The sequence below is a fragment of the Chelonia mydas genome, chromosome 2 (assembly GCF_015237465.2).
Source record: "Chelonia mydas isolate rCheMyd1 chromosome 2, rCheMyd1.pri.v2, whole genome shotgun sequence".
Lineage (NCBI taxonomy): Eukaryota > Metazoa > Chordata > Testudines > Cheloniidae > Chelonia > Chelonia mydas.
The window spans coordinates 111,642,284-111,658,812 of NC_057850.1; the positions used below are offsets into that span (position 1 = coordinate 111,642,284).

At 38.9% G+C, this 16,529-nt stretch overlaps 1 protein-coding gene across 5 annotated transcripts in view; it reads right to left on the bottom strand.

The window, feature by feature from the left end:
• Positions 1-16,529, bottom strand: part of SYCP2L (synaptonemal complex protein 2 like) — a 51,441-nt gene that overhangs the window by 23,600 nt on the left and 11,312 nt on the right. For all 5 annotated transcript variants that reach the window (XM_043540118.1, XM_043540117.1, XM_043540120.1 and 2 more), the window contains exons 10-22: positions 15,994-16,136; positions 14,665-14,717; positions 13,310-13,355; positions 12,338-12,430; positions 12,201-12,261; positions 11,047-11,195; positions 9,618-9,678; positions 7,461-7,567; positions 6,995-7,070; positions 6,804-6,882; positions 5,202-5,259; positions 4,343-4,401; positions 1,773-1,824 (exon numbers count right to left, since the gene is read on the bottom strand). In XM_043540118.1, coding sequence (XP_043396053.1) covers positions 1,773-1,824; positions 4,343-4,401; positions 5,202-5,259; positions 6,804-6,882; positions 6,995-7,070; positions 7,461-7,567; positions 9,618-9,678; positions 11,047-11,195; positions 12,201-12,261; positions 12,338-12,430; positions 13,310-13,355; positions 14,665-14,717; positions 15,994-16,136 — 1,037 coding nt within the window. The remainder of the gene's footprint in view (positions 1-1,772; positions 1,825-4,342; positions 4,402-5,201; positions 5,260-6,803; positions 6,883-6,994; positions 7,071-7,460; positions 7,568-9,617; positions 9,679-11,046; positions 11,196-12,200; positions 12,262-12,337; positions 12,431-13,309; positions 13,356-14,664; positions 14,718-15,993; positions 16,137-16,529) is intronic.

Here is a 16,529-nt window from a genome sequence, read left to right on the forward strand (position 1 = left end):
TGCAATTCTCTCTCACACACACACACCCCCCTCTACCCCCCTCCTTGTTCCATTCTCTTTCCTCAACCAAACCCAGTTCTCAACCAACACTTTGACTTCCCATCAGAAATGTCCCCCCTCCCCAATTCCACCTCCATTCCCTCATCTGAATGGCTCCTAGTCCTAGTCTTCATGTCCAGCCTGTCCCAGTCTCCTCTCTCCCCTCTACTTTCAGTCCCACTGTCCTTGCCAGGCCAGCCTCCAGCCCCTCCCACCATTGCCAGCCTCCTTCCTAATCTACCCACACCAAGTCCAGCTCTCATGCCCTCTGCATTTGACTCAGGCAGCTTTCTTCTCCATGCTGCCTGGGCATCAAAAGGGTGGAAGGGGCATTGAGAGCACGAGAGAGAGAGAGAGCGCGCGCGCGAGCGCCTCCCTGCTTTCAGTTCTGGTGCCCAGACTGGGATCTGGCCTGCAGCAGCCCAGAGCTGCAATTGCAGAGAAAGTCCTCCAGAGCCTCTGGCTGGAACATGCTCAGGATGGATGGAATCTTCAGAGATTTTTAGCTGTGCTTCTCTAGCAAGTCCCAAGTACCTACAAATTGTAACTTTTCAAAGGCTTAGAACTCTTTTCATGGGGATGAAGAGCGGCACATCCCTCATAAAGGCTATTGACCCCACCAGCTCCCGTTACACACACCAAATTTCAAGTCCATGCTCCCAAATATGGAGTGTTAGAACATCTCAAACAAAAAGGTCAGCAGAATTTTAGTGTGTGCTACCACTATTTTTCCCTAGCATTGTTCTCAGAAGTGACAACCATTTTGGTTTAACTTTTCCAAAACATTTCAGCCTGAGGCAGACACCCAGCATGGAAAATTTCAGCCCAAATGGTTAAAGTCAGAAAAGTTATAAGCAACTGAGAACAGGATATGAAAATGAGAAGGGTCAGGCAACCATAATACCAGCCCTGCCTATGCCACCACTTTGAAGGATAGGGATGAAAGACTATTTTGTATGCTACCAAATGGTAATGATAGTTACTGTAACAAAAATCAGAGGTTTCATGTGTGGAAGCTATCCTGAAGGAAGTTACCAGAAGTACTTAGTAACTTCTTGTAAAGACCTAGACCATTCATGCAACTTTTTGGCTTTCATTAAAGTTCTTGACAAGCTTCAGGCTTAAGTCTGACACCTATTGTATAATGAAGAATATCTTCTCAATTATGGACTTAGTTGGGGTTTCTCAGCCTGTGAGATATGACCACCTTCCATTTCTCTATGGCAAGACCGGGATCCCAAAACCTTCTGTTGTAACATGGAGTCATGATATGAAAGAGGCTGAGAACCACTGACTTTAGTTCATCCTCTCTATTCAGGCAAGGGGAAAAAATTGACTATCTAAACACAGCAAGATATTCTCAACCTCATTTGAATCAAGTTACTGTCCGTTGGTAAGGAAAACAAACTTGATGGTATGGACTCAAATGGCTGCACCATATTACATCCACTACAACCTGCAACACATTAGGATTACTCCTTCAGATAGAAGCACAAGCTTTTGCGTCCAATCCTATGAAATGAGACATGAGTCTCACATCTCGTTTTCATCCATATCTATCATCGTTTGTTCCTAGCTTATAGGATCAATTTCAACCTTCTCAGAAAAACTTTTCACTTCATCTGCAGTTAAGAGACGCAGCCTGTTGAAACTTATTACCTTCAACTGGTTGTTGAATATAAAGCAAATGTGATGGTTTTCGTTTCTATGCCAATATTTTCCCCAAACTTTACCTTCTCATAATTCAGAGAATCAGATGAATTTTCAAAGTCATAGGAATTCATCCTGCAAAGCAAAATGTACTTAATATGTGAAATGTTTCTGGCATACAATTAGGAAAGAACACTCAACTTGCATAACTTCACTAAAAATAGAGTGCTGAAATAAAACTGCAGCCATTTACAATATTTATCATTAATATTATACACAGCGTTCATGTATCTAAAACTTACCAAGATGCATTAACAACAGTCTAAGCAAGCACTTATTCCTGTTTTAAGTCTGTTTCTTATCCCTTCCTCCTCATCACTATATTTTTCTTGTGTTTGGTTCTCATGCCTTGTTTCCTTAGAAAGTAAGTTCAAGACAATTTTGCATCTTTTATAGGTCCTTTAAGCCAACTTAGCATGTTACATTATGTAAATTAGGTATCTCTCTGCTCCCCAAACGCCATCAATAATAGTAGAGAAAGGCAAGAAAAAAATATCACTAGTGTATGCGGATGGGATTTTGAAAAGAACCCAAGAGGCTTTCAAAGGGACCTTTTCCCTAGCCACTTCTGAAAACGTCACGTCTTAAAGGTTGCTCTCTAGTCACATCTCTATATCGCATCTTGAAATAGGCCTCATATTTCCCCAACATTAGTAAGAGTGTGTAAAATCATCAGTGTTTCTGAGATTCAGCACCACTGTAAAAATTATCTGTCAAAATGGCTGTGTATTCTACTCTTCTGTTTAACAGTGGAAGAGTGGTGCACACACAGAACTAGGTCCTTTCTCCCATGCTGCGGATTCCCAACAGGAAAGATGGAAGCTGCTTTGCTTTTAGAACTACATTGGATAGAACACTAGAGTGGAGCAATCCTGCAGTGGCAGAGTGACGGAGGGCTAGACAGCCTAGTATTTCATCTTCACCATTTCTAATGTCTGTGAAGTCAACCCCTTTCTCAACAGGAGGCACCTGTTGTGAGAAATTCAAATATTCACTAAAATTTTTATGTTTTCTAAGATTTTCTATGTCAATTATTCAGTTTCCATCCACAACCAATTCAAAAATTCAGCTAAGTTATATTTTTGTTTGTTTGACATCTGATTTTTGAACACTTGGGGATTGAAACTGCCACATTTTTAGCTATCTGCAATGTAAACCTCAATATCATCCTAATTTTAAGGACAACAACAATTCTCAGCGTTACCAGAACAAATAAGAATCTGACAATAGTAGATATTCAAAACTTAAAGCGTTATACATATGAAGCATAGACACATCACCTAAGGACACAAAAAGAACACCCAGATACTGTGGAGAACTTTGTGAGGGAAGTTGCTGTCACTACAAGCAGCAGTGAATTGTTTCCATAGTTTAAATGGTATAAATTGTGTTTGAAACAACACCCAGTCATATGGATGGATAAGCTTTAGCAATGGTTTCTTCCTCGCTGTTTTTCTGCCTGCAGACTCAAGCCAACAATGCCCGAGTTTATAGTGGTATGGCTCTCAGAGATGTAGACACTAAAAAGATTATATTCAGATTTTAGAGAAGATAGATGTATTTGAAAGAAGCAACTAAATGCTTTCATTTTCTATTGTCTTCATGTGTGAGTGATTGTCTAAACCCACTAAATGGAGCTAGTCAGCTAAACCCCATTATGATGAAGTGAACTGTAGCTCACAAAAGCTTATGCTCAAATATATTTGTTAGTCTCTAAGGTGCCGCAAGTCCTCCTTTTCTTTTTGCAAATACAGACTAACACGGCTGCTGCTCTGAAACCCATTACCTCTCAGCCTTTTAGAAGAATTTCTCCAAGTTTCACTTTTAACTAGTCTAGAAAATGGCAGTCAGCATCCTTTGCTGCAGCAGACCATGAAGTAGTCCATGTATGCCTTTGGAATCCAAACCACCGGATTTTAATTCAGTGGCTCACAGAGTGGTGTTGGGTTGTTGCCGTGGCACAGGGAGCAGTTCAGGAGCATGGTGTTAAAGCATGGCACTCTGGCTATCCTCTGCTTCCTGGGTCCCTGAAGGGACCACTCAAAAGCTAGACAGACCCCTCCAAAACCTAATTATACTATCAGTCTAGTGTTTTCAAGTTTAAAATATAAAAAAAACCACTATACACTACATGCAAAAAAATTATCGATGGAACTCGTTACTATATGATGTCAAATAACTTAATTTCAGAGCAGATTAGACATCTGCAAATTAAGTCACCGGCAGCCATACTAAAGTAAATTTACAGAGGCCACCAGTCTTCCTCTTTCAAGGCATAAATATAATCAGTGGGAATCAAGAAGAAATTTCCTCTGTGGTATATCAGTTAGCTCTTGTATGTTATTGGCAGTGTAGGAATGGATCCTCCTCTGAAGCACTGGTAACCTCAACCAGACTGATTAATTGCTATACTGGAAAATATCACTAGAGGGCATGGCTGCTCTAGTCAGTCAGTTTACACTTGATTTTAGCCGAGAGCAGCCGAGAAGCATTTTTTACTGAAATCAGTTTTTAACACTGAACACGAATGCTAGGAAAATTTAAGCTACAGTGCACCAAGGTTTAGTACACATTCAGGACTCATATACTGTACTTTGCTTCTATTTGTTTGCTCAAGCTTGTTCTTCTATTTTTCTTCTCCCACTCATCAGCCTAAAAGAAAGGAGGTTACAGGATTTAAAACTATGGCACACAGAGTAAAGCTATTTACTCAATATGTTGCAACTGAAAAATAGACACACCCATCCATATTAGTTCATAGAATCACTCCAAAACTAATTAATATCATAATCCACCATAATACCATGTTCTGTAATACTTTATACCCAGAAGTTAGGGAAGGGGTGGACCAGTAAGGGAACAACCAGAAGGGGGACAGAGAAGATTGAATACTTAAAATCTTTAACTTGTTCACAGGATAGGTACAGTCATGAAAGTTTTGGCCTTGCCTGCCCAGAAAAGTAAAAGTTTCTTTCATGGTACCTGGGCACCCAAGGCCAGGCACCAGTTACAGTAGGTTGAATTTTCATAAGTGGTGAAAATGGACCTCGAATCAAATATCACTTTTATTTAGGGTCCAGGTGTTCAAATCCTTCTGAAAAGACATCCGGCTACTTCTGCTGAGGTACCTTATTTTAGGCATTTGTGTTTGAAGATTCTGGCTCAGGTTTCTAGGTTGTTTATTATTATTTCTCCCCCACATTACAAGGGTGGAAGAACAGACCATGAGGCAATAGTTTATTATTTGCCTTGTGGTAACACTTAGGAGCCCCAGTCACGGGCCTGGTTACCATTGTGGCAAGTACTGTACAAACACAGAAGACTGTTCTGTCTCAGTACGTAATCAATATTTGCAGTGTTCTAATTTAATTGTTCTGCTGTGCAGAAAAGGAAAAAAGCACTTGAATAAAAATTTTGCATGTAAACTGTGCCCCAAAGACAGATAGAGATACCTCTGGGGAATATTCTTCTACAACCTGTATATCTGGCTGTTCTTCTATGGGTGGTTCACTATAAACAATGGAAGGAAAGGGTAAGAAAACAGTTCTAATCTACCATCAATTTAAAGCCAATTAAAACAATATGAAGGTAATGTAAGTCAATAGCTCAGTTAACTCCAATGCAATAAAGGTCAGGGGAAGAGCGGAGAGAACTGTTCAGTTCCAACAACGCCGAAACTAGTAATAAGGAAAGTACGATTCTGTACTACTATTAAGAAAGAGGAGATAACTAGGCACAAAGGTTGGAGCCAGTTAGTGTGACTACTACATGGTAGAGATGAAACTGTTTGTGTAGCTACTTTACAACCAAACAACCTGGAGCACATTAGAAAAGTGAACCCTATAATACAAAGTATTTGACTAATTTTTCAGATTGGTTAAATTAAAAGACAGCAGTTAAGGTCACAGCAAGCCACGAAGAGCAGAAATAGCACTCAGAAGTTTTGATTATAGAAGAAAAGTTTTATAATCACTAGGCAGCTTCTCCCCACTCCAACCCTTTTTCCTATTAATGTAGTGTAACCCCTTCTAGACCCTCTGGGGGACTCACTCCTGGACTATAGCAGCAATGGTTACAGAGGCTCAGGATTCTGTCGCCCAGATTGCCTAAGATCCAAGGTAGAGAGAGACCTGGCTAGCAACATTACCACAACCAACCAGAAGCCAGAACTCAGAGACAAAGGGTTTGGTTTTTGGCTGTGTTTGGTGTGTAGCAGGGAAAAAAACATCACAGCCAGGGAGTACCCCTCTATTCTCCACACTCCTTACTAAGAGAAACCTTTTGGGATTCCTGGGACATTGAACAGCGTCATCTCAGCAGAGACCAGAAACTTAGAAGGCTGAGGAAAATCATGGTCCGGCTACCAAGAACCAACCTAACAGCAGTGGAATCCAGCCCAGAGAGCCACAAGGATGATCTTACCATCCTTGGTGTGGATACTTTGTAAGAATACCCTTGTTTGTTTATTTTGTTTTAAGATGGCCACTGAATCCTCATTGCACCACTCATCACAGACTGAGCCTAAATTCAGTATTTGCCTAGGCATGTTCTGGCAGGGAGCACAGCATTGTTTCTTCTGGCTGTAAATGTTGGGAGAGGTAGAGTTATATATTATGGTTTGTGCTTATCTTAATCCTCTTTGCCACTGGTCCCTTATTCTGAGTGCCCCATACCTAATAAAGCCCCAGTTACTGTTTTATTACTCTGGGAATTGTGATAGCTGTTTCATTTGTGTGTTCTGACTGATACTCCTATGTATGAGATCGTGTGTGAAATATTTTCACAAGGGATAAGCCCTCTGTGTTCTCTGAGCTAGGAGGGGTTTCCTTGAGTGGAGACACCAGGCACCCTTATAGGTAAATCCAGGACCCATAACTATGAAGAGAAAAGGAGAAGGCTGCAGCCATGCCTTAGGGCTAGGTTTACAGTAGTAAATACCAGTTTTGACTTAGTAACAACTAAGTTCTGGATGGCTTGTTAAACAGAAACATACAAAAGCCCCCCAAGGAAATTTTAATCTTTTGGACAAGATCTTGTATCTCCAAAGTGCTTACCTGGTTTTATCATTCAGTTTAGGTGATGGAGTTTTAGACTTTTTTGCTGAAAGAGTTTGGGAAACTGCAGCTTCACACTCTGAAAATTTTAATAGAGATAAAACCGTATTTGTGCAGGTCTACAAAAGCAAACCCTTTCTTAAGTGTTATACATGAATGATATTTATAAACTACAAGAAATCATGCCTGACCTTGGCTTAGCTTAGCATCTTCGGTTTCAGTCTGTTGGCTTCCCATGCTCGTAGTGACACCAGAACTAGTTTTATGCTGGTTTGAGATATGAAATTAACAACATGATATGCACATGACACTAACATTTATGTTCCTACTCCCAGAGAAGTATGGCCAGGAAACATTCCTGAATATTCAAACGTATTGTTCCATTTGGTGGGAAAGTGCTAGTCTGTGGGACTGAATTATGGCTACACTTATGAACTGAAACATTCCTGGGCAGTAAAGTCTAGCATCTTTTTTTGAAAGTTTGGGAAAACACATTTTTACCTTTCCCCGATAGCTGTGAGACCTGGAAAGACTGGGTAAAATTTTCTAAATGGTCTAAGTCACTGAAGCACATTTGAAGGTGCCATCCACCATGTCTATGAAAAGAAGGGAGAAACTATTATATTTCTACATAGGATCCCAATCACTCATACTTACTGATTGATCACTATATTGAGATGTCAGGATGTCAGATAAAGAATCTGTTTTTTCAGTGTTTGTAGAATCTTTCTTCCACTGTAAGTAGCTGGATTCACCAGTGATTACTGTGAAACAGTAATTTGAGAAAGAATATCTTAATACATAGATTTTTCCCCTTCTATATTTCCAGCAAAATGTGAAGAGCACTACAGTCTTCTAGATCATATTGAATAAAATCATACAAATCCTCCACATTGAACATGTAGCCAATAGAAGCAACTAGGTTCATATTGTCTTCCCCCTGCTACCTCTCCATTGTGTTCTACGCCTTTGTCCCTAATTGGGCTATAAACTCTTTGGAGTAGAGACTTTAATTTGCTGTGCATTGTATGAACATGTAATGGGACCAAACCCTTCTCCACAAATCATGACTGGGTCCTCTCTGCACTATTATTCTGCAAATATCAAAAAACCGACATTCTGCAGTTAGCATTAACCCCACAAATACATTCCATGGAGCATCTGGGTGATCAAATACTTTTAAGAGGTATCTATTTTGGGGAGGTTCACCTTTGTGCGTATTTCAGATGGACAAAGAATGAACAGCAGCAGCTTCTGATCTACCTGCTGTCCACTTTACACAGCTGAGCCTCCACTGAATTTGGGGAACTTCAGTAATAGCTTGATTTAGGGGCACTAAGGTTGGCAGGGAAAAAGCTACTAAACAAGTGCTAGTTACTGTCTCAGATAATTGGAACTAGAAAACGTAGTTGAGTAGCTGCCTTAGGCATTTCTGATGCTCTGATCGTGGCACCAATGGATCGCCATAACTAATAGGAAAGTGGGGAGTTGCCTTTATGCTGTACACCAAAGGGAGAGTGCTGCCTAAGAGATTTACTGCAAGCTTTGTCAATTAAATCCAGAAGTCACATGAATGGTGGTAATTAGACGATATTGTAGGAGAAAAAGCCCAGAGGATAAAGACAAAACTGTGGTGCCTTCTTTGTCTTACACCTTCCTGCAGTGACAATATTCTGCCCCAGCAGCATATAAAGACAGGGCCAAGGTCTAGTCTTTCTACGAAAATTGGGTCATGTTGGAGTCTTTGCAGTTAGTGTGAACAAGGACAAGTCATGTGTAACAACTTGTCAACTAGTCGTGGCGTACCCGACAGAAACTAGGGGTTTTACCCAAGTCCAGGTGCAACAGTTGTTAAACGTAGTTTGTCCCTGTCAATATTGACTGCAAAAATGTGATTAATATGTTTTTTAGTATGACTTCAAGGTTGTCTTTTAACATGACCTAGTTTTCTAGAAGAGATAAGCCCCAATTTACCAATGTATAACTACTTGCATTATTTCTGAATTTGGCCGTATTATAATTCACAAACAAACAAACAAACAAACAAACAAACAAACAAACAACAACAACAAAAAATCAAAAAGAGGCAGATTTGCTTGCCAAAACAAGTAACCATCCCATGGGTTCAATATTCAACATGAGTTATGAAAAGGTCTACAGTTTTAAGATTTTATTAGGAATGCTTTATTTTTCAATTTCAAAGTTTGGAAATAGGATTTAATTTGAAAATAAATTGGATTCAGCATCATTAAAAGTCTCCAAGGCAGGAAAAAAAAACGTAATCATAAGAACTGCAAGAAAACATTGTAACTCTGGAAACAAAAGGAAACCCAGAAAGCACTTGCTGGTGTTCTTATGGAAGATGACTTGGTAAAACTTTTTGAGGTGCTTAGGTGACTTTGGAGGGTAAGTCCCAAAGTGATCTTTTGGGAGTTTTACTCAGTTTTCTCATTTCATAGAAAACTTACTTTTTAGAGACTAATGCTAAGACTTCATATCTGCGTCTTCATTTTCCAGAGATATTTTTAAGGCATAAATTCTACTTCAGCTGCTAAATCCTGTTTGCAATTTTCACCCTCTTCATTAATGTTATTTGTCTTGAGACATCTTCAACACAGCTGTATGACTTCAGCAACAGTACCTCAGTTCCCACTGTTAAAGATCTAATCACTATGGAAAATATCTAGAAAGTTACTTTAAATGAAAATCTCTACAGCTGCTAATGCTTTCTGGAGAATATGCAGTTTTCTGGTATCATTCATAATTCTTAGAATTCCATCCGCTACAGGAAATCTATGGTTTTTAAAAACTCACATGTTCCATTTTGCTTTGTTTGTTCCTCAGTGCTGATGAGATCCTCTCTATCAGTCTTGATCTGTTGGGGTAAACTAATCTAAATTACTGTTTGTTTTTTTACAGATAAACAAACAAACAAACCAGAATTCTTTATCCAAGAAACCCAATTTCCTGTACAGAAATATGTTTAGGTAACAAAGCATTGAATAATGCTAATGACATATAATGTATTTGCTCTCAGTGTATTACTGTAGTCAATACTTTGAAATCATTTACTCTGCTGCAAGCATAAAAGTATGCTCATTTACGACACATCTTTATTCCCTCAGTATTTAGGCACTTCTGTGGGTCCCATAATGAGAGTTTCTCCCAAGTACTTAAAAGACCAAACAAACAAACAAAGTCAGTCTCTCTTCCTTCCTTGCCCATAGTGTTTCATTAGTTTACAGAGTATGATCATAGTTTTTTACTTTCATCTGAACATTTGAATTTTGCAGGACCCACAAGCTTCTCTTTTCCCAGTGTGCATGTCATGGTCCATTTTACGTTATGAGCTGACAAGAAAACACATTTGTATTTTTAGGTTACCCATTTATCTAAATGGAATGATGTACTTCAAAGTGCAATAATAGGATAAACTTAAATACTTGTATTGAATCAACTATGCAGGTAAACAAACCCATTATTAGGCAGCCAGTAGTAGCTCAAGGCCTCACCTTCTAAACACAGCCATTCTTTTGGGCATTAGAAAGAAACTTTTGAAAGGGGCAGGGAACATCTTCTCTTTTGGTCAAAGTGCCACAGCATCTAACTTACATATGGACAGTCACTGAACATTAGAAGGAGAAGGAACATTTAATTACAGAAACCCATAAGAGAGCAGACATCAGTATTGCACTGCAGCATTAACTAGAGTTCATGTCCAATATTCTGGTGGAAGACTAGGTGTAAACAACCTGAATTTCTAGTGTAGAAGACTAAGGACTAGTCTATACTGCAGAGGCTTTGCTGGTGTAACTAGACAGGTATAGCTATTCCAGCAAAGCTCCCTAGCGTAGGCGTAGCATATGCCAACAGGAGTTTGTCTGCCAATATAGCAGTCTCTACACTGAGGGTTTTGCTGGCATAGCTATGTTGGCTAGGATGTGCGGTTTTTCCCCATACTCTTGACCAACATATCTATGCCAGCAGAACTTTTTAGTTTAGATCTGGCCTCAGTAGGGGAGACAAGAAAAAGACTGCATGGTATACTAAGAAGGCTTGAAAGATTTTTCATAGCATCAAAACAGGAAACAAACATTTTTCTCCTTCTCTGGTTAAATCTAACAGCTGAGATCTTTCAGGATTAGTTAAACTTTTAACCAATGCATTTGAAAAGTGAACCAGGATGTTAAAAAGTCTTATGACTGTAAATGATTCTACAATAAAGCCAAAAACTAATACTTGCCATCATTTTGTCTTCTCCCAGAACTTCATTGAGTGTATTCAAAATATCAAATTTGGCATTGAAGTGAATTTTGATTTTTGTTACTTCTTTGCCATTGATCATAGTAGGGTTCTTCAGGTAAATTTTAACTATCTTTTCTTCATTATCCTCTATTTTAAAAAGGAAATTAGAATCTGGTTTAGAATTACCCAGAAAGTGGCAGTATATCACTGAAATAATTTGCATGCCATTACCCACACCAAGGGAGTCACTCTTTTGAAAAGTACAAAAATTTTGAGTATGCACAGAGTTTTATCCTCCTCTCTTTACTGGGTACAAAGAAGTCTATAACCACGTCCTGGGCCTCTCCATAAACCAACCAGTGCATTCAGATGACACAGCCCTCATGGAGCTAAATTCTATACTATGCAGAAGGTTACAGAGTCCCCCTATGAGCCCTCTCTGCAGTCTTGCTTCCTGTGTAGCTAAACTGTAGCAGCTAGGTCATGTTTGTGGCTTTCTACTTCACCATCACAGCTAGGAGTCTTTACCCCTAAGGGTCCATGTTTGCCCCTGATGGGAGGGAACCGCTAATTACATTTATGGGAGCAGGGGGAGGCCTAAATTAGCATTTATTGCTTCACAGTCCTGGCACACATTTGATCTCTATTTTAGCCATGTTAGACAGAATCTCATACATCCCTAAAAAGTACCCTTTGCTAGGTTAGCCTTAGAAAAAAGCCTTTCAGGGCCCATTCTCCCTCCCAGTGAGTCTCTTTCCATTGACTTCAGTTAGCATTACATTGGGTCCATGGGGAAGATAATACATTTTCATGATAGGTATTCATAACAGCAGACATTTGTGTATATGCAGAATACTTAAAGTTATTTCAAAAATATGCTATTTGTTACTACAGGAGTGGATTGAACTTTATTTCAATTCTTATTTAAATATATTGCATAATATAAACCCCAAAACACCATGAAAGTTTTATGACTTAGACTCTCAACCTCAAATTATGTTGCAAATTTTCACATGTTCGAAGCTGACTACACTTGGCAACTGTGATCCTGTTGGATGCTTCTTGGAAGTTCAGTGTAAGGTATTAATATAAACCTGCAGTTTCTTTTGGCTACTTTTGATTGTAAAGATAACATCCTTTGTGTGACCTTACCTCTCAGACTGTAACTACTGACCGTTTCTGTTGGCAGTCTCACTGAGTCCCAAAGAGCACCCTAAAAAAAGGATTTGGGAGTGAATTCTCTTCAAGTATTTTAGCCTAATCAAAAAGTAATCAGAAGATATATTTACCTCAGTGCTGTCTATGTAGAAAGACACACACTGACTTCCAACATTGAAGTCAATCCAAAACTCCTCCAGTTTCTCATCTGATGGCTTCTTCACCTTAAGAAATAGAACAGCCATTGCCATTATTTCCAGAAGAGCCCATACAAAAAACACAGTACTGTTGTTCTCAACTGTGTTAACTAGCTTAACTAGACTTGAATTATCTTTATTATGAACACTTACATTTGTTTCTAAATGGTATGAAGAGATGAACTACTAGCCTGTAACTGACTTACAACACTAGCAGAACCAGAAAATTACTGTACATTAGCCAAGGAAAAATAATGTTTACTCTTGATTGAAGTAAATACTGCGCAATTGTTTTGTTCAAGCTTCTAGGAAGTCCTATGTATTTGTCAGCACTTATTAAGCAGAGCTGATGGTAGCCTCTTGAGACTAATACTTCTGTTACTTAGGTTAGTTTGATAACCTAAGGAGCACAGTGCCAAGCACTTAACATTCACTTACATAATTAAAGAACTGTGAAACTGAGCCATGATATAAGGATCCTCATGTGGATCTGTAGGGTGAGCTGCTAGCCTGTGATCTGTTCTGTGGGGGGCAGGGAGGCAAACCTTGCCCGTTGACACCCATTTTGGGAGGAACTGTACAAGGGAAATCTCTGTTTTCCTCCCTGTTCCCTTGCTAGTGTTTTACTACAGGAACAGGTGATCCATCTCATGGTCTTTAAGAGAGAGCCAGTCTATTCAGCATCTTTATTATTTGGCTGACACAAATGGTAGATAACTTGCCAATAAAATGGAAAGAGAAGTAAAACAGCAGTTTGGCAAAGCAAGTGTACAGGAGCATGCCCTTCACATGGTTGTAGGATGCAGCAGAGCTAAATATCTTTTAATCACATGAGGTTATTTTGTCCATTTTCAAACCGTGTAGTAACAGTATAAGGAATGCATCAGAGGACATAAAAACACTTACCTCCTCCATGTCAGCAAAAGCAGATATACAGGGAAATGAATAAACTCTGCAAAAGAAGCATACTTGAACATAATAAATTGTTCCTGAACACAAGTCAGAATGGGAATTTAAATGAAAAACCAAAAACCTGAATGAGAGGTTAAGTCTCTCTAGACTTGTTGATCAAAAGACTAAATTTTCTAGAAGGCAAATAAGTTTGTTTTCCTTTAGGCATCTGCAATATCCTTTTAGGCAGATACTATACAGATATTGTGTCTTCATTCTGTCAGTGGAGAAGATCAACTCTAATACTTTATTTTCAAGCGTAAGGTGACCCACTGACGGGCTCTACAGAGTTAATTTTAAAATGTGTACTTTATAAATGAAATTTTGGCCCACAGGTCACACATTATTTTCTAAACAGCAGTAAGGAAAGAATACTGACTGATGAGTACAGATGAAAGAAAAGAATAAGTTATCCCAGTGCAAACAAATAATTGTGTAAACAAATAATCTTCCAAGGGAAGTATCAGTAGTTCAGCACATTGGTTGTGTAACATTGGACTGAGAAAAAGGCTAGATAAATTTATAGGAGCCACTATGCACTAACAGGAGACCAACTGAACCAGATAGAATAAAAGTCTGTTGCATAGATTTATAAAAGCTACCAATGAGTGAGAATCTCTCTCATTCAGGCTCTTCTACCTCCCTCATCACTGCCATTTCTTAGCACCTTTCATAGATTCATAGATATTTAGGTCAGAAGGGACCATTATGATCATCTAGTCTGACCTCCTGCACAACACAGGCCACAGAATTTCACCAACCACTCCTGCAAAAAACCTCTCACCTATGTCTGTGCTATTGAAGTCCACAAATCATGGTTTAAAGACTTCAAGGAGCAGAGAATCCTCCAGCAAGTGACCTGTGCCCCATGCTACAGAGGAAGGTGAAAAACCTCCAGGGCCTCTTCCGATCTGCCCTGGAGGAAAATTCCTTCCCGACCCCAAATATTGCAATCAGCTAAACCCTGAGCATATGGGCAAGATTCATCAGCCAGATACTACAGAAAATTCAGGAGGGCATTAAGTGATGTGACTAGCATAACCTCTTTACCAACGCTCAGAAAGGAAGTTAAACACATAATAAATGAATTCAGGTTTTTAGATGTGAAAGCTTTCTCTTCCACCAAAATAAGTGCAGATACCAGGATTTGTAAAAGGGATTTATTAGCCACTCATTTATATCCATGTTGCAATTTACACACCACATAACCAAAGGTTTGACAACCTATACATATTGGAAATAAAAATGCAATCACTGGGACTGCCCAGCAGGTCAGATACTACATTCCGTGTTCACTGTAGAGAACTTACCTTTTTTTATCCCCAAGTCTGTCATTTAGTTGATTGAGAAATTTTCTGCAGTCCTTTAAAACAAAGGACAGCTTGTTACAAAAAAAAAAAATTAGTTACTGTTTACACTTGTAAGCAATATTTTGTTGGGCAAATAACAGTGTGGTGACTAAGACCACCGACAGGATCACTGGAGCTGTCAGATGATCCAAACCCAAGCTATCAGTTGATTCAAACCCAGTTTAGTTAAAGCCCACATAGGAACCACACAAATCAGTACAGGAACACTTGCGAGAAGGGGAACAATTCAAAGGAAGAGAACATATTGTAACGTCACAGGTCACATATTGTAACATCCAACTAATGTATGTTCACTTGGGGGCTTAGTTTAGATCCCACTGAAATCAATGGGAGTTGGTTTGGGCCCATAATAGGAAAAAGCTCTCTACCCAAATTATATGTAGCATATCACTTTAAGCTTCTGCTCAGTTTTCTTGAACTGTTAGACAAAACTAAATGGCTTGTCCTTTAAAATGTAATTCCCACGGTTATTTAAATTCATGTTCTATTTGGGCAATTTTCTTTACAGAAATAAATGTTACTGTTATGTTTCTGGCATTCATTGATCTCACTGAACTGAGGGCACATTACATGCCTGGGTAGAACGTTCCCACATGCTCACATCTTAGCATAATCTGTCCTCTTTCTGCTGTAACTGTCTATACTACATTCACTTTCTACTGGTGGGAAAGGGCATTTTAGCTCTGATATAAAGCTTTGATGAATAAGTTAGGCCACTCTGGAATGACAGAATGCCTGTGGAGGAGTCTTGAGCACAAGTTTTAAAAAAGGGCTTGACATAAGATGGAATGTTTGGAGGTAGGCTTGACAAGGCGTATTTAATAGCAAATGACATGATGCAAATGGCTTGAGTCAGCTGTCCTTATTTACAGTGAGTCACATCTTACTCGCCATAGGACTACTTAAGAAGTAGGGTTGTGAGAATCTGGTCCTAAACTATGGATTTAACTGTATACGATCTGGAATAAGAAGGAGAAGGCAAGGCACAACTCTAACACACTTGTTCTTGTAGCTTCTATTCCAGGTGATTAGTTCTATATTAATATGATTATGTACTTTTTTTTTTTTAATGCTAACAATATAAAATTACTTCTTTGGCTTACTGAAGGATACCTTACGTTAATACAATGACAATATAATTGAACCAATTTCTTACAAGGACATTAAAACATCTCTTCAGCATGATCAGGAACTTTATATACTAAACCCAGATGAAACTGACCCCTATATAGAACAGTCAGTTTTTGTTTTCAAAATAAAGACCCTTACCGTCTCAAATTCTCTATCCTTTATCTCTTTGAAAGCTTCAGCAAGATAATCATCTTCAAACCAGTTGTGAACAAGGTCATCCCTCCATTTTTTTGTTATCAGCCTACACAGTGCTTCCGAAAGAGCAACCTGAAGGTCATAATCTACATGTGATAAATAAAAGAATAGAAGCATCCCTCAAAAAAACAGAAGGTTAATACAATGGCTTAATGAATATCAGCCTACTGCATTAAATTTTATCCTAAGAAGCTGGTGCTTTGATTCAGTGATAACAAAAGCCAAAACTGTCCTGCAAAATATCACAAGCTACTTTGAGGTCTCATATAGTTCCTTCATTTTATTCAACCAATTATTGAGCACTGTTAACTCTCTGTGCATGAGTGTCTGGAGACATGCCCTGAAGTAAAAAGGAAGAGGACTTCACCACCTCCATAAACTCCTTATGGCTGTTATTTCACCTGCCAAACACAGATACTTCAAAAGGCTGTTATTAATGTAAATGTAGCCTCTCTCTTATTTACTTGGTCAAAGCTATT